We start from the raw sequence: 18,559 nt of genomic DNA, 5'->3' as shown, positions 1-18,559 counted from the left end.
ACAGTTTGTCGTTTAAATATGCTATAAGTTTGTTTATAGAAGCCTTTTAATACATTGACATTTTTCTGTTCCTATTTTGCTAAAAGTTGTTTTAAATCATGAAAGTATTCTAGGAAATATTTTTCTAAATCTATTGAAGACTCTTCATCTTTAAATTTTTCTTCTTTAATGTATTAACATGGCAAATTATATTGATTGACTTTCTAGTGTCATACCAACCTTGTATTTCTAGGAGCAAAACCCCAACATGATCATGGTATATTACTATTTTGTTTATTATTAAATTCCATTTGCTTGTATTTTCTGTGAGATTTTTACATTGCTTTACAGGAGTGAAATTGACTTGTAATTTTTATTTTTCATACCATTCTTGTGGAGTTTGGTATCTGGATTATGCTAGTCTCATAAAAACATTTTTTTCTCATTTTCTTTCTCTGAAATAATTTATCTAAAATTGGAATTGTTTATTTCTTGAACATTTACATAAGAAGTCCATGTGAGCCTCAGCTTTTTACTGTGGAAACATTTTTGACACATTTGATTTAGTTATGGGACTATTTAGGTACGGGACTATTCAAGTTTTTAATTTCTTGAGTCAGTTTTGCAAAGTTATAGTTTTCAATTCATAATCAAGTATTTAAATGTTCAGTTTTATTGACAACAGTTTGTTCATATTTTCCTGTTATCCCTGACACATATGGGATCTGTGATATCAACCTTTTTAATTGTTCACACTTGTTATTTCTGCCCTTTCTGCTTTCTTTTTTTTCCTGACTACTCTTCCAGTAGGTTTGCCAACTTTCATTTCTTATGGAAACACCTGCTCTTGTCTTTATGGATTCTTTGTGCTCTGTATTATTTTTCTATTTCATTAATGTTTTCTGACTTGTCTATTTCCTCCTTGGTTAGTGTTCACCTTCTCCCCCCTTTGTGAATATATGTATTGGAGGCTAAAAATTTCTCTGTAAGTACTAATTTGGTTGCATTTCAGAAGTTTTCATATGTAGTATTTTTGTATTGTATTTTCATTTGTAGTATTTTGTTAAGTACAAAATATTTTAATTTCGACTGTGATTTCATCTTTGACCCATGCTTATTACAAACTTATTTCTTATCTTAATTTATAAGCATAGTTGAGAAATTTCTAATACATCTTTGTTCATAGTTTGATTGTATTTTTCTCAGAGGACATACCTTTTTAACTTCAGATCTGTGAAATGTGTTGAGACTTGTTGTAAGGTCCAATATTTAGTTCATTTTTATAAACATTCTTTGTGTGCTTCACAAATTGTTGTGGATTCCAAATTGTTGGTCATATGATTTCGTCTGTGTGATAGGTCAAGATTCTTAATCTTGTTTTCTAGTTTCTGTCTACCACTAGGGTCTTTCTCTTTCATAAAAGTTGCTGAAATGTGTCAAAATCTCTCATCAGTGTTGTGAATTTGTCTATTTTTCCTTGGAATTCTGTTTATTTTTAGTATTTTATGTTTTGTGGCTTTGATATTGGATGCATACAAATTTAAATTATTATCTATTCCTAGTGAATCATGCAGTTTCTCATTATAAAGTGACTTTCTTTATCTCTACTAAAGCTTTTTGCATTAAATTCTACTTTGTTTTGTGTTAATGTAGCAATGCCAGCTGTCTTTAATTTCTTTGGCATATCTTTTTCCATCTTTTTACTTTCAACTTCTCTGTATATTTATTTTTATGTGTCTCTTGTAATTAGCATACATCTTGTATTAGCATGCCATCTTGTAGTTAGTTTAATTTTTATCTAACTTTGATAATTTTTGACTAGAGTATTTAGCACATATGCAATTATTATAATACTGTTTATATTTTTAGTTTAAATCTGCTATTTTATTTTGTGCTTTTAATATTACTTACCTGTTCAATGTTTTTCTCCTTTCTTGCTATTTTATTATTTTTTTTGTAATGCAACGTTTTTCTCCAGCAGTTCAGAAGTTATGTAAGTGGTTTCTGTTCTTTTAGTAGTTACTCTGGAAGTTAAAAACCTTCTTAACTTATCAGAGTTAAAAGTCAGTTCCCTTGAGCATTTAACTTAATTTGCTCCCTTCTGGACTTACACCATTTTTGTCACTTATTTTAAGTTTAGTTGTTCTTAAACCCCAAAGAAAATCCTAGTTATTCTTAAACCTAACAATATCACTGATTTTGTTTATACATTCTCTATCATTTTGTTTTATCCACATTTCAGTTCGTAATGTCTTCTTGCATCTTAGACCTTCTATGTAGAATAATTTGCCTTTTGTCAGAAATGTGTTCGCTTTTTGTGCTTTTGGTGCTGGTCTGTTGGGAACTCTCAATTCTTGCTTGATCATCCTTCTTGGAAAATAGTTTCATTGGGTGTAGAATTCTAGGTTGTCACCTTTTTTGGCTTCTGCTACTGCTTTTAAGACTTTACTTCTTTGGGTCCATCCATCTCTTCCAGCTGCTTTTCCATGCTCTCCTCATTGGTGGCATTGTACGCTCTACCGCTCTACCTACCGTACATAATGTGTTGAGGTACAATGTTTCTTTTTAAACAGTGCTTAGGATTTGTTGGACTTCTTGACTCTTTAGATTCTTTTATTCATTCTAGAAAGTCCGCCATCATCTCTTTAGATGCTGCCCCGTCCCTGCTTGTCACGGCCCACTCTGGGATGTGGGGTCAGGGCTTGGTCGCTGTCCTCACTGTGTCCCCGCCTGTCGCGTCCTGCGCGGGACGTGAGGTCAGGGCTTGGTCGCTGTCCTCGCCGTGCCTTTGTTTCCGCTGCTCTTGCTGCTGCACTTGCCACTTTTTTTGCTTCATTTTGTATCGTCCTCACTGACCTAACAAGTTACTCATTTTTTGACTGTGTGTAATCAGCTGTTAAACTAATGAATTTCTTAATTTTAATTATTGATATTTCTTAGTTCTAAAAATTCTGGTTGGTTTCTTTATCACATTATTTTATTTTTAAAGTTGCCTATTCCATGCAAACATTCTTAAATTTTTTTTATGTATCCATTTGTTTTATAATCTATGTCAGTATTGGATACCTTGGTCAATCTTTTTATGTTGTATCTTGGTCTTCTGGCTCTTGCTTATGGCGTCTTGTTTTGCTCTGTGTTGTGTGGTAGTGTTTGTTGTTATGGTAGGTGTTTTTGGTAGTCGTATTTGAAAAACTAATTATAGGACTGATTTGGGAACAGAGATGGAGGTTCATTTCTTAAGACATACACACTTGCTTCTGCCTTGGAGCATCTTCATTCAAAATTTCAATTCACTGGAAATGTGTTCAGGAAATGGGAACCTGACTTCAGCTCCACAAGCAGGCTCACTGACCTGCGCCTGCTGGCCCTGCCTTCCCTGAGGCGCGTCCTTGCCGCCATAGTTTTACTGAGGTTAGTGTCACCGTTGGATAGAAAACTAAGCTTTTCTGACCTTGAAAAGCTCCTGCTTATCCTCCCTGCGGCCTTTAACTGGCTCCCTTTTGCCTGGTTAGCTTTGTTATTAGTACTTAACACAATTGCAACCTGCTTGGTTTTGGGGGATTTGCCTTTTATCTTTGCCATTCCTTTATTCTTAGCCTTTTGGAGACATTTTGTTTTAAGGTGTAGCTCTTAAATTGCATAAATCGGTATTTATTTTATTTAAAGTGCTAGCCTTTAATAGAAATATTTCTTCCTTTCACAATCCTGGCATAGGTGTTCAGCCTTGCTTCTGCATTCTTGTGTGTTCATTTATATTTATATGCACACATTCATGTATTCTATGTGGCAACTGTGTGTGTGTGTATATGGGTGTGTGTACTGTGTATATATTCGTACTGCTATGCAGAATGTATTTTACTTTAAAATTTTAAAATTATGTGAAAATTGCAAAACTCTCTTAAAATTTGCCACTGCTTGACTTTATCAAATACATATTTAAACTTTGATTTCAAATATCAAAGTCGAGAACCAAACAATAACTTGTGACCCCTCTTAAATATAATGAGGAGTTTAATCTTTTTTTCAACTCCTCTTTTTTCCTCCTTTGTACTTCCTAGTATTTGATCATTTAATCTGTATCTACAAACCCTAATTTTATAGTTATTTTCTTTTAATATGGAAATCCTGTTTTCAACAAGCAACGGTGGCCATCCTTTCAGGTTGGGACCCATGTTTGCTTAACAACATGGAGTCATTAATCTCAGTGCTCACCTTTCCCCCATTCCTGAGTTTCCGATTTTGATTCATTCTCAACCAACCAGATTACTTTTCAAACAGTGTCTTTGGGCTTGCCTGGGGAATGAACCCCCATTTGTCCCCAGAGTTCAGGCACAGGCCCTCTGTGTGTTTCACAGGGACTTCCACACGGAAGTCGAAGAGTCCCGAGCGTGAGGGAGGCCCCGAGGCACTGTGTTTCCCAGTTGCCACAGCACCTGGTCCTAGGGGCTGCTGTCAGTCTAAGCAGAAGGCTGGGAGTTGGCTGCACTGAAGACCGGCCCCTGTGAGCTGCACGTGCAGCTGGGAATGTCTCTTGCTTGCCACTTGCCTCTGGTCTTTCTTTGATTCAACTCATCTTCAAAGCCGGTGCTCAGTTCACTCTTCCTAGAACACCACTTGACCGCAAGTCTTCAGTCCTCCCACACCCACTCAGAAACATTACAGTGGGATTTAGAATTTTGCTTACACCAAGTTAAATGACTTTCTGTAATACTTTGCTGTATTTTCTGTGTCTTAGGACCGAAGACTACATTTGTTTATCCTTACATCTTGTGCAATGGATGCAGATCAAATAGCATGCTTCCATGTTTAGGGTGTATCTCTGCCTTTGTTCCAGCAACACAACATGTGTAAGCCATGTGTCTGTGCATGCCTCATGCACCGTATGCACATCCATGTGATGTGCCTGGTGCACATCTGCACTCCAAAGCCTTCCCTGAATGCTGCACTGATACGCTCCTCTCCCTGAGCTCCCACCACTGAACACAGCACAGATGTGCTCCTCGCTGCTCTCCCTGAGCTCTCTCCACCGTAGCTCAGGCTTTTCATTTGCCGTCAACCCTCTCACTCTTCAGACCGGTGATCATTTCCTCTCATGGATTACCTGCTCCACTGTAACTCTCAGTCACCTCCTTGTATGTATCCTTCCTAATCCACACAATGACCATGGCACTCGCCAGATGGTGTTAGTGAGGCTCAGAAAGATCACGTCTGTTACTGGTCTAAGACGGTTTGCAAATTAGGAATCGATACAGGTAAAGCACAGTTACCTGCTTCCTCCCTACGGAGCACTGAAGGCCAGTGGCTGTGGAACTTAGGAGGTTGGACTGGCAGGGGTTCTTGATTACCTGGATGCAGGCACTGGAAGGAAAAGGGAACTGGATTACCCCTGGTGTCCGGCTGCAGCGGCAGGTGGCCGTGCCAGTCGTTAGGATGGAGAAGCTTTCCACACTGAGGAAGAGTACATGTGCGTGTTTTGTTTGGCATGTAAGGAGAGGAAGTGGGAATGTTAACACCATTGTATATCTATTCATTTCAGGGTGTTTGTGATGAATCTAAGACACAGGAAATAGAACATGTATCAATCGGAAGCCCAGAGAGAAGTGTAAACTGGGCCTAGACATCTTGAGTCTTGTGTCCACCATGGATCGCACTGGCTGGATTCACCCAGGGAGAATATTTGGGTGCCAGCCCCTGCCTCCCTGACGTGTCATGAAAAAATTAAAGATTTCACAGAGTGACAAATGTTGGGGAAAATTCAGATCAAATGGCCTCTGTGTCCTTTCAGCTTTATGATTTATAGGAAAAGATTTTAATTTCTTTTGATAAAAATTCTGACGTAAATGACTTCTGTTTCATTTTGCTCAGATTAGAATCCAAAAATAAGTCTGGCAGAGGAACGCATGTGAATTATTTCAGGTAGATTCATTCCCTGAGGGGAATCTCGGGCGATTCTCAGACAAGTTGTGGGACTGGGTTCACCTGGTAGTGATAAATGCTGCAGGTTTAATTAAAACAAATTGGAGCTTAAATATAGCAAACATCGTGGTGCCTAAATAAGATGGCATGGTATATTTTAGGAAAATGCACTTCAAATTTGTTCAGAGTCCAAGTTACCTCCTCAGACACCTTTGTAGCTGTGGAGCGGAAGGAACTGTTTGGATCACAGGGAGCTGTCATTAAGAGAGCTGACATTCCGAGATTTACGAATGCTTTCTTCCTGTAGCGTGAAACAGGTTCGTTATCTTCCTACTCCTAACAATGCTGAACACAGTATTTGTTTAAGATCATTTATTTCATTTTTCATATTGCGTAAAAGTCATGATTGCCTTTTGTTTCAGGTAACTGTCTGAAATGACAGATACCTTTTCCACTTACCTGGAATAAGTCTCTTTGTAACAATTTCACAGTTGCTAAATTAGCAATAAAATGAGCTTAAAATATAGCTAGTATTTATTACTTTATAATCCGTTTCTATAATTCTTCTCAAAACACCGGGTTTAATCTATATTGAGGGGGCGACAAACTATGTTACAGTATAGTACTTCATAGCCGAATAGGTTTTTTTTTTTTTTTTTTTTTTTTTGAGGCGGAGTCTCGCTCTGTCGCCCGGACTGGAGTGCAGTGGCCGGATCTCAGCTCACTGCAAGCTCCGCTTCCCAGGTTTACGCCATTCTCCTGCTTCAGCCTCCGGAGTAGCTGGGACTACAGGCGCCCGCCACCTCGCCCGGCTAGTTTTTGTATCTTTAGTAGAGACGGGGTTTCACCGTGTTAGCCAGGATGGTCTCGATCTCCTGACCTCGTGATCCGCCCGTCTCGGCCTCCCAAAGTGCTGGGATTACAGGCTTGAGCCACCGCGCCCGGCCCCGAATAGGTTTTAACATTCTGTAAAATTAGAACATTACTAAAAATTACATAGAATTCAGCAGTGATAGTTATACTCTGCCAACTTAGTGTTTGAAATCGGAGCATCGTGGAGATTTTTAACATTGAAGAACAGATTGCTGTATTAACAATCAAAATATATGTGAATCACATGCATATAAGCTGTCTACTCTGTGTGTAGTATTAAATGCTCCCTATGTGTTATTATATACTCCTTACGTGGTATTAAATACCCCGTGTGGTAGTATATGTGCCCTGTGTGGTAGTATATGCATCCTATTAGTATTACGTACTCCCTATGTGGTATTAGATGCGTCCTGTGTGGTGTTATATGGAACCTGTGCGGTATTTATATATATGTGCTCTATGTGGTATTACATACTCCCTGTGTGGTATTAGATGTGTCCTGTGTGGTGGTATATGCAACCTGTGTGGTATTATATGTGCTGTATGTGGTATTACATACTCTCTATGTATTGTCTCAGTTGAAGTCGGGTATAGTTTGCTCAGTGATCTTTTGCTAGTAAGCTGTCAACTTGCATTCTGCGGTGGTTCTACTTACTTTTTTCATCCTGAAGATGATCTCTCACCTTTTCATGAGTAGCTCCTGCTTTATATAATCTTCCAAGAGCGCTTGTATTCAACTTACCATATTTCAGCGGTAATTATTATATTCCATGAAATAATGTAATATTCCGTGATGCAACAGCTCCGCATAAGTTTGTAACCATGGAAATGGTTTCATGAGCCAGAGGCCCCTCGTGATTGAGGAGCAGCGCCCAGAAGAGCCATCCCGGTCCTTTGGCTTCCACCGCCCTGAGCCCAGTGGCCAACTGCAAGCTCTTCAGAAATTCCCAACTAACAGCAGAAACCCATTTGCATTATAGTAGCTGAGGCAGGCTGACACTCTTCAAAACAGTGTGACACAAATCTGAAAGAAACAGCACACAGATAGAAAGCCGTGTTTTCCAAAGTGCAGATACCCGAGCCAAAGAATCAGAGCCATGAAAAGCTAAATAGGAAGTCAGATCCCCTTTTCAAGCCCTTTTCTCTTCTGTACAGGAAGGCAGTCATTTCTTGGCCACCTTGCCCCTTGCCTGCCTCCTTCCCTCCTAAGTGTTGCTAACATTTTAACTAGGTGGCCCATGACTTCCACTTTCTTTTTCTGATTCACAGAGAATCTTTCTCCAAAGCCCAAATCAAAGAGGAGTTCATGTAAATGTGTGTTTTCTTTTCCTTCTTCAAGCCTCCCACTCACCCTGAACTCATGTGGAGCAGCCCTGCTATTTAGTAACCATTTGCAGGAATGTCCTTAGCATTTCCTCGGCCTTTTCTGCCTGTCAAACACTCCTCTCAACCTTCGACAGGCAGCAGCTCACATAGTCGTCAGCACAGCTGATAAAGAAAGGTTTTGTCTCTAGCCCGTTTGTTAGTAGGAGGCACTGGAGGCCTGGTGGGTAATTTGCAGGCGTCAGCATGGCCAGCCAGCCCTCCTAGCCAGGGAGCTGCAGCCCTCCTGCAACAAGAGGCCAAGTGGGTGCTGTGTCCTGCCTTGAGTGTCATCTTGCAGGGGAGCTTTGAGTCATCTTCACTTAGTGCTTGTGTCTTTGATTAGTTTGGATTTTAGATAGCGAAAGATGGTGAGGTGCTGGTTTAAAAAGCTGTGCTTACCTTCTGACTAGTACTTAGAATTTTTAAGATGTGAAAATCTTAATCTTAATCTCTATGGACAGATAAGTCAAAGTATGATTATTTAATGTTCTTTAACTTACATACAGACTTCCTTCATTGACTGTGATTCCTAAAGACTGTTTTTTGAGTGTGTACTTATTAATAGTTGAACTATGTGAATTGCCATTTTGCTGGGTCAAAATTGTTTGAATATTTAGCAGTTTCACTCTGTGGTGTAAGTACATCCTGTCTGCTTTCTTGACAGGATTAAATTAGACTTATGTGAACATCTTTGAGTTGCTGTATGGGAAGAACTGCACTGCCACCTGCCACATGAGCAGAATCTACCCCCTAAAGTGATGTGATTTGAACGCATGTTCTGACATGGCCGCTTTGTAGGGTTCCAGGTCTGCAGGGTTCCAGCCTTCTGCTCCCGTCCAGTGCCTCCCGGCAAGGTTCTGCAGAATTGTCCCCAATCAGATGACTCGTCATATGTGCTTTAATTGCAGTCTTACTACTCAGACTTAAATTGTGAAATTTTAAAAATAACTAAGAAGTCCCGTGCATAGTTAGTAGATACCATTTTATTTGTCGTTATCATATCCCATTTGTTTTGTTTTCCAGTTTAGCACCTGAAACCCGGGAAATATCCCATTGGTCATTGTAAAACAAATGGATAAACCTTAAGGCCCATTTCCCATGTTGATTTGCAGGAGGACCCCTCCTGCTCCCTTCACTCTGTGTGTGTGCCCTGTCCTGTAAGCCTTTGGTGGTTGTCCGTTGCGGATGTACGTGGGCACACTCACAACAGTCTATATTTCTGTCCCATCTGGTATTACAGACTGTCTTGAAGGACAGAATAGGAGTTACCTGTTTTTCTGTCACCTACAAATATTATGTTGAGTGTAAACATGTTTGTTGACTTAAGTGTCAGTAAATTCATTTATTTTAAAGTCTAAAATCCAATATTATATATTTCCGTATAAAATGAAAGATAATGCATATTTAAAAATACGTGTATATGGAACCATGAGCCTGAATGTGTGGCCTGGGTCTGGATCACACTAACCACAGCAGTGGGTTTTATCTGGCAGTTTGGGTGTGAACTGGGACATGGGTGTGGATCACAGTAACCACTGCAATGGGTTTTATTTGGCAGTTTGCGTGTGAACTTGGACATGGGCAAAGCGGTGTATGGATGGATGATGATGAAAGACGAGAACATCCCTGGCACAGTCGTTCGGACCAGCACTATCCCAGAGGAACTTGGGCGCCTAGTGTATTTACTGACAGACAAAACAGGTACTGTTTGTGGTCTGTGTTCACCTTTGAATGGATGAAATGACATTTAATAAAAAATAGCATAGCATATACATATATGTTTATGTGTGTGTATATATGTGTGTATGTGTTGGAACAGATCATTGAATCCATATTTAGAATTTTTCAGCCTCTTGAAAACTGTCACATAGCTTAATCATCTTCTCGTGTACACAGTATCATAAGAATTATCAAAATGTTAAGTTCTTAGAGCTTTAAGTAACGTATTTCTGTGTTTTTAATTTTCTACAATCTTACGTTTTTTTAAAACTGCCTTATAACACCTCCCTAGTGGCTTATTAAGGGCAAAAATTCCATGTTTGTTTATTATAGAATGATACTTGTGAGCTATTAGAAGAAAATAACAGATATGTTAATTTGGTATTTAATACATTCTCCTAAAAAGCTTTACTACAGACTATTCATCCCACTCTAAAACTCTAGGACCAAAATTCTGTTTGTCCTTATTTAATCTTCTCCTTTTTTTCATCAAAGAACACTTACCAATCCGTAACAGATGAAAGACAAACACTTGGAATCCGGTGCTGTAAGGAGAGCTGTATCTGAGGGCTGACGTTCCTCCTTGGTGTGTTGATTTATAATTTAAATTCCAAGTAATTCTTAGTGAACTAAAAATAAAAGAATACTTATATAGCGTAATAAACAAAATATGTTGCAAATGAAATTCAACATAGTTTTAAATTATTCAATAGTAGAAAAATCCTCACTGTAGTCAGCAAGAGGACAGAGAAATCTGCAAACAAGTTGTTATTTAAAATTCATAATGGAAGCTCTAGCCATTGCAGCAAGACAAGTAGAAATAAGATATAAGACTAAAGGAAGAAACAAATATTTGCAGATATAGCAAAAGTGGCAGGTTACAGATTAAAATAACAAAATAGGTCACTAATACATAGTGGAGAATAGACTGAAGAGACTGAAGAATAAACCTCCATTCACGGCGGCTGCATGTATAGAAGACACAGAGGCAGGAACCTGAGGAATGAATGGAAAGGGCTCACAGATGGTCCCCAACCTCACAGTCGCTCAACTTGATGGTGGTGCGATAGCATTCACTCAGAACTGTACTTCCACTATCCGTGCAGCCATTCTTTTTTTCACTTTCAATACGGTTTTCAGGAAATTACATGAGCTATTCGGCACTTTATTATAAAACAGGCTTTGTGTTAGCTGATTTTGCCCAACTGTCAGCTAACATAAGGGTTCTGACACAGTTAAGGTAGACAGGGCTAGGCCATGGTATTGGGAAGGTGAGATGCATTAAATGCATTTTCTACTGAGGATGGGTCTCTTGGATGCAACCCCATCATAAGGTGAGGAGTCTCTGTTTTGAAAGTCATACTGTTGTCTCAAAAGTAGAAACTCAATATTCTTCGTGTCAGCTCTCATGGTGAATTTGTAAGTTTAGTGTAATTGAAAGTGCAGTTGTTAGATCTGTGTTTGAGTTCCATTAGACTTTGTCTTTTGAGAGGTTGAGGAACTTGGCCAAGAGAGCAAGGCTTATGAATCCCAGTGACTCAGCAGTTTGAGGGGCTTTTGGTTCAAAAAGGCAGACTGAGAAAGAATGTTAAGATTTTCCCTTCCCAACTTCATGAAGCCTACAGAAAAATGTTTAAAGAATAAATAAATCCATGGTAATACACAGAAAACAAGCAGGAGTAAAAATATTAGAGGATCCAGAAGTGGAGTTATTTCTGGAAAACAGTTGGAATCAGTTTGCAGGTGATAGCAGAGCAAAGCAGACCGAAGTTGCCAGTGGCTGCTGAGGGGCCCCCACATGGGTGGGAGAAATGTCCCACAGAAACGAGGGGTGGACGAGCCCCAGACCTGAGCTGACAGGTGTGTGGGGCAGCACGGGAAGCCATCAGGCCACCGTGAGTGGTGCCTGTGAGAGCAGGTGGCCACCAGCGTCTGCCCATGCGCCACCTGTTAGGGCTGCTTTCGCAACGTGGGGAGGCTTTCGGGGAGAAGCACTCCCGGCTGCATGTGCCCTGCCCCTTACACAGAGTTCACAGATCGCCCCTTGATTCGGAAGCCGGCCCTTTGGAGGACAGGTCTATGGGACTGCAGAAGAAACCCGCCCCAGCTTGCTGTACAGACAGCTTAGTCTTTATTGATAACTATAATCAGAAATGAAGATCACCAGCATGAAACCGAAGTAGCAAAATATGAGCAACAATACTGTTCCCAAATAAAACAAATTCATAGAAAAAGCAAAAGAAACTTCAAGAAAAATTTTAAGAGAATTTATTCATATATATGAGCTTAATATCCGAATTCAGCGGCACTTCTGTGCAGCAGCAGCAATGAGGGCATTTAATACCAAAACACCAGTTAGAAGAACAACAAAAAGTATAAAATCATTAAAAATAAATGTAAACAGAAATGCGTAAGACCTAAATGGATGTAAGTTTTTAAAATTTGAAAGCCCTTAAGACCGAAATAGGTAAGCATGTTGTCTTCATGAATAGAGTATCTTAGCGTGATAAAGACATCATTTCTCCTCACGTTGAGAGATCGGACGTGTCTGCAAGCCCAGGAGGAATCAGAAACTCCCGTTCACTGTTGGTGGGAACTTAGGTAAGCGCATCACTTGGTAAAACACATTTTGACATTACCGGTCAAATTGAATATGCACGTGTTCTGCTCTCCAGCAGTTTTGCTCCTGCTTCTGTTCCCTAAAGAAATGTTTGCACATCTACACCAGAAGACATGTAAGAGTATTCATAGCATTATAATGGTTAACAAAAGCAAGCAACTGTCTAGATATAACACAAAAAAGTTTATCAAAAGTAGAATGGACCAATAAATTGTGGAATGTTCTTACAGTTGAATACTAAATAGCAGTGACAATGGAGTATAGATATTGACAGAAACGTGGATGGCTTTCAAAATAGAATATTCAAGAGCTAAGAGAAACACAAGAAAAAATTTAATAAGGTTTATTTATATACAGATAAAAGCCATAAAAGATTAAACCATTCAATATTTAGAGGAAAATAAAGGATGAAGCTGTAAATAAAAGCAAACATTATAAAAAGCGTGAAGACCAATATGAATCAGAAGGAAGCTGGTATATCTACCTTGGTTAATATTAAGCAAAATAAACCTTAAAATGAAAAACATTATTTAAGAAAGAGGGTCACTACATAAAAGGTTCAATTCAAAATGTTTGTGTACTTAATAAAATAGCTTCAATATATAAAACAAGAATTAATACAGGGAGAAATTGATTATTTGCTGTCAACCACAGGAAGAAGTGTTTGCATCTCTTTTGTTTATTGGTTAGCCAAGCAGGCAGTTCAGAAGATTTGAATAGCATAATTGTCAGTTTTAGATCTTGTGGACATACACAGAATTATTTAACAACTAGAGAACACATGTGCTTATCAGACATGTATGAGAAAGTTACGAAAACTTGATACATACTAGGCCATGAGTCAAATTTCAGTAAATTTCAAAGAATGGATATTTCTGATCACAATAAAAAGAGGTAAGAGTTAGAAGTTAATAACAAAGAAATAAGTTTTTAAATCTCTCATTTTTAGAAATTGAAGTATATACTTTTACATAGCGTAGATCCAAAAATAATACAGATTAAAAATGCCTAGAACTAAATAATAATATAATCACTTTATATCAAAACCCATAGAATGTACAAAATCAAGGTTTTATAGGAAGTTTCCTTCATTTTTTTAAATAGAAAAACAAGCCTAAAAGTTATCTAAATAGCCAACTTAAGAATAGTAAAATAAATTCCAGGAAAATACAAGGAAAGAAGATACCAACAGAAAGCGGTGACTTGATAAAACCATCAAGGATTAATACAGCCTGTCAGTCTTTTGAAAAGACAGCAAAATAAACACACTTTCAAAATTCTGATCTTTGAAAAGTAAGAAAAGGTGGGCCGGGTGCAGTGACTCACACCTGTAATCCCAGCACTTTGGGAGGCTGAGGTAGGTGGATCACCTGAGGTCAGGAGTTCAAGACCAGCCTGACCAACATGGAGAAACCCCATCTCTACTAAAGTTAGCAGGGTGTGGTGGCGCATGCCTGTAGTCTCAGCTACTTGGGAGGCTGAGGCAGGAGAATTACTTGAACTTGGGAGGCGGAGATCCCGGTGAGGTGAGATTGCGCCATTGCATGCCAGCCTGGGGAACAAGAGTGAAACTCCGTCTCCCAAAAAAAAAAAAAAACAGTAAGAGAAGGCATGAATACATATTACAAAAGAGAAGAGGGACATAGATACAGATATATCTGATATTTAAAAGAAATTTTAGGAGAATGACAATATTTTATAATCAGTAAATCTAAAAAGCTGAATAATAGAAAAATTCTCAGAAGAAAATGTAAGCTGTTAAAAATGACTCAGAAGAAACAGTTTTAGCTATCCTAAAACCATTAGAGTAGTCTTTAAAAAAGTCTTTTGGGGCCGGGTGCAGTGGCTCACACCAGTAATCCCAGCACTTTGGGAGGCTGAGGCGGGTGGGTCACCTGAGATGGGGAGTTTGAGACCAGCCTCACCAACATGGTGAAACTCTGTCTCTACTAATGGGTCTGCTGATGGATCTGGCCAAATCAAATGGAAAACTTTCTGGAAAGGATTCACGATTCCAGATGCCATTAAGAACATACGTAGTTCGTGGGAGGAGGTCAACGTTCATACAGGTTTGAAAGAAATTGATTCCAACCAACCCTCACGGATGGCTATTGGAAGGTTTCAAGACCTCCGCGGAGGAAAGAGCTGCAGGTGTGGTGGAAATAGCGAGAGAATTAGGAGTGGAGCCTGAAGGTGACTGAATTGTGGCAACCTCAGGATGAAACTCGAACAGATGAGGAGTTGCTTCTTACGGATGAGCAAAGAAAGTAGTTTCTTGAAATGGAATCTGCTCCTGGAGAAGACGCTGTGAAGGTTGTTAAAGTGACTTTAAAATCTAAGGATTTAGAAGATTCCGTAAGCTAAGCTGATAAAGCACTGGCAGGGTCTGAGAGCATCAACTTCAGTTTCAAATGAAGTTCTGTGAGTACAGTGCTATCCAACAACATTGCATGCTGCGCAGAAATCTTCCGTGAAAGGAAGAGTCTGTTCATGTGGCAAATTTCATTGTTGTCTTATTTGAGGAATTGCCACAGCCAGTCCAAACTTCAGCAACCACCACCCTGATCAGTCAACAGCCGTCAACATTAAGACAAGACCCTCTACCAGCAAAAAGATTGAAAATTGCTGAGGACTCAGATGATTGTTAACACGTTTTTAAAATATTTTTAAATTACGGTATATACATTGTTTTTTTAGACATACTACTAGTTGTACACGTAATAGACTTACTATAGTGTAAACATCACTTTTCTATGAACTGGGAAACGCAAACGTTCATGTGGCTCACTTTGTTGTGGTGTTCACTTGATTGCCCAGGTCTGGAACCAGTCCTTCCGCTGTCTCTGAGTTGTGCCTGTGGTTTCCTATCTAGTTTCCTATGTACTTCATATCCTCAAGTGGAAAGGGCTTTGGAATCAGATCTGGGATTGAGTCTTGGTGCCCCCCAGCTGTGTGTGATGTTAGGCAAATCCTTTAACCCTTCTGAGCAAAAGAAATGTGTCGTCAGTCACTAAAATTTTGTGCTAGTTTGTTACACAGCTCTAGATAACAGGGGCACCCAGACCAACAGAGAAATACAAATCACTCTCAAATCTGAAAACAGCTGGTTATGCCCCCCACCCCTTGCCTTTGTGAGACCATTAGTGCCCTGGTATTTACGCTAATCGGTTGTTTTATTCCAGGAACTTAAATAATTAAGATCTTTCTATTTTGTGTTCTGTATTTTAGTCATATAAATACTTCTGCTCTTTTGCTCTGCCCTTAAGTGTGTAAATCAGAAGTCAGACAGGCTTTTGCAGTCACCTTGGGGGCCTCAGTCACAGCACAGAGGTTCTGTAACTGTGGATGGTTGTTTGATATTATAAAGCATTCTGGTTCTCGGTATCAGAGGAAGCGTGTTGAGGCATAAGGCAGTTTGCAGATATCTTCCAAGTGCCTTGAGTTTCAGCTGAAGTGATGGAGAGTGAACTGTTGTCTCAGGAGCCTTATGTTACTAACATAATTGGAAGGTGGTCCTTTGCATGATTGTAAATGGGGTCTGTGCTTCATCAATAAGCTTTTGGATAAGAAGCGTCCATCACAGTGGTTCTCTCATTTGCCAGGGCAGAATAGAAAATGAAGTATCCCAATAATTGCATTATAGTTTCCGTCTTGTGGACAAGAAAGCAATGTGGTATAATTAGGTTTGATTGGAGTGCACATTTCCGGTAAGATCTGAAATTAATGATGTTGCTATAGTGACACATCTGCGGCCACCAGTGCGTGAAACATAAAGCAGTTCATTCGACAGGCGTAGACATCTGTGAGCTGCAAGAATGCAGAGCATATTGACACTGACCAGAAATACTCGACGCCGGCTGATGAATGAACAAATGATGCTGAAACAGGAGGACAGATAATTTGTACTTAATCTGCTGGGAGAACTTTCATCTTCTCACTGGTTGCATTTGACAATGCCATTGTTTAAAGAACAATGCTGCAGAGAACTCATAAATTTTAAAACTTAACTCAGGGTGCAGCCTATTAAAGCAATACATTAATTCCTTTGTTAGGGAGGTTTTACCTTCATGTAGAACAAAGCCGTTACTAAAAACACCCACTAAAACAACAGGTTTGTAGGACTCACATTTTAATTATAGCATCCATTACCCAAAATGCTGTGGTGTTCACAATCGAATCACATGTAAGTTTCACAAGACGGCATCATCATGACGGGGAAAGCTGTTTTCCCAGTTTGTAAGGGCAGCCAAGCACGACGTGTGTGCTGGCAAGTGCATACAAGGCAAACAGATCTCACAGGTAAGACTTGGAAATGTTTTTTAAACCAAAGGGCAACTATAGTCTCTTATGCATGATGCTAATAACCGGGTATTCAGTTACAACAAACATGAGTAGCCATACTGGTACAGTTTTTACTAATGTGTGTCCTTGGATATGAGTGCTGTAATTAACATTTTGGGGGTGTTTGGGCCAGTTGAGATATTAACACATGCAAATACTTAACTGATGCGTACAGTACTGAGAATCTTAATGTTTAGAGAAAGCCTGATTCACAGAGACTGTATTTGACTTTAAATATAATATTGACTTCACTTTAAACAGTATCATTGACTTTGAATACATTTGGCTTCACTTTAAAAAGTGTCAAATAATTTCAAAAGTCAAAGCATACTTTAAAGATTGGTAAATTAGTCTTATCACTTAAGTTTTGTTTCCATTTCTTGTAAGGTCTAAGTAAGTTTGTGTTTTGATACACCCGTTGATTATGTGTGTGTATGACTTTAACTAGAATCTTCACAAGAAAGTTTCTTGCTCTAGGTGCGTGGCATATCCCAGTGTTACCTTTGTTTATATATGAAAATCACTGGCTCCCTCTTGTATGATGGTGTGGTAGAGTTTAGGGGTGAGGCCAATTCACAATTCAGGAGTATCTGGTCTGAAACCTCTGCAGCTGTGTCTCAGACACTGTCTCCTCCGCTCAGTCATGGATCACATCTGTTGCCACTCTGTGAATGATGCCTGCAGGACTTTTTCCCTAGAAATTAATTTCCTCTTTGCCTGCTCTGCTCATTATAGTCCCAAAAAAACTCTTTTTCATTAAAGAGCTGCAGCTTTTTTTTTTTTTTTTTTTTAAGAAATCGGAAACCTTTTGTCAAAAGACATTTTCTGTCTATATAGCTGCATACCATAACCGAGTCTGCCATGATTCTCTTTGAGGTGACGGCACTCTTACTCTCTGGCTACATTCATTCCTCCCTTTTTCAGAGCTTCCAATTTCGGGGCATATTAATTTCTGTCGTATTAAAATGACAAAAGTTGTAGAAATCATCAGTGTTTGAAATCATGGAGAGCATTTGAGGTAAGATTTGAGAAATAATTTGTATTACAGACTGCGTTATCTACTACTGCACAAGAGAGGAAGGAAAGTCCGAAATTAGCAAGTAATGAAATAAAAAAATCATCGAGATTTAAAAAATGTTTTTGGGCTTCATCTTCCTATGTGAAGAAAGTACATGTGCTACTCACCTGAAGGAATGTCTGCATAAGTATTGCAGTTTCTTTAACCGAATAAGGTGTGATTACATTTATTCACATGGACAGAATAACAAACCCAAAAACTTTATCGTTCATTTGGTGAAAGATGTTAGTCATTTATTTGAATATATCAGTTTTAAGCTACTAATAACTTGATTGATTAGCAACAGAAACATTTTAGAAGATGCATAGCTAGTAATACCACGTGTTTGTTTGATTTAAATGATCACCTGTCAGGATACATCATTCTCGTATTCAACTCTCACCATAATCTAACTTTAAAACATTCTCATCACCCCAGAAAGCAACCTTGGCACTCCCCATCCTTCCCCTTCCACCTCCCGTGGCCCGAGGCAGCCCCTGGTTACTTTCTGTCTCCAAGGACTTGCCTGTCCTCGGCGTTCCACGTAAATGAGTCAGACGTATGCAGTCCCTGCCGGCCTCCTTCACCGGCATATACTCTTACAGGTTCATGCATATTGTAGCGTGTATCAGTGCCTCATTCTGTTTATTGCCAAATAATATTCCATCGTGTGGATACACCACACTTTT

At 39.2% G+C, this 18,559-nt stretch overlaps 1 protein-coding gene across 5 annotated transcripts in view; it reads left to right on the top strand.

Annotated features, from left to right (window-relative positions):
• ATP9B (ATPase phospholipid transporting 9B (putative)) overlaps positions 1-18,559 on the top strand; it is a 268,072-nt gene that overhangs the window by 187,627 nt on the left and 61,886 nt on the right. For all 5 annotated transcript variants that reach the window (XM_026455182.1, XM_026455183.2, XM_026455181.1 and 2 more), the window contains one exon: positions 9,692-9,834. In XM_026455182.1, coding sequence (XP_026310967.1) covers positions 9,692-9,834 — 143 coding nt within the window. The remainder of the gene's footprint in view (positions 1-9,691; positions 9,835-18,559) is intronic.

This window comes from Piliocolobus tephrosceles, chromosome 18, assembly GCF_002776525.5.
Source record: "Piliocolobus tephrosceles isolate RC106 chromosome 18, ASM277652v3, whole genome shotgun sequence".
Lineage (NCBI taxonomy): Eukaryota > Metazoa > Chordata > Mammalia > Primates > Cercopithecidae > Piliocolobus > Piliocolobus tephrosceles.
The sequence above is the reverse complement of the archived record's forward strand: the minus strand, read 5'-3'. Positions and strand labels throughout refer to the sequence as shown.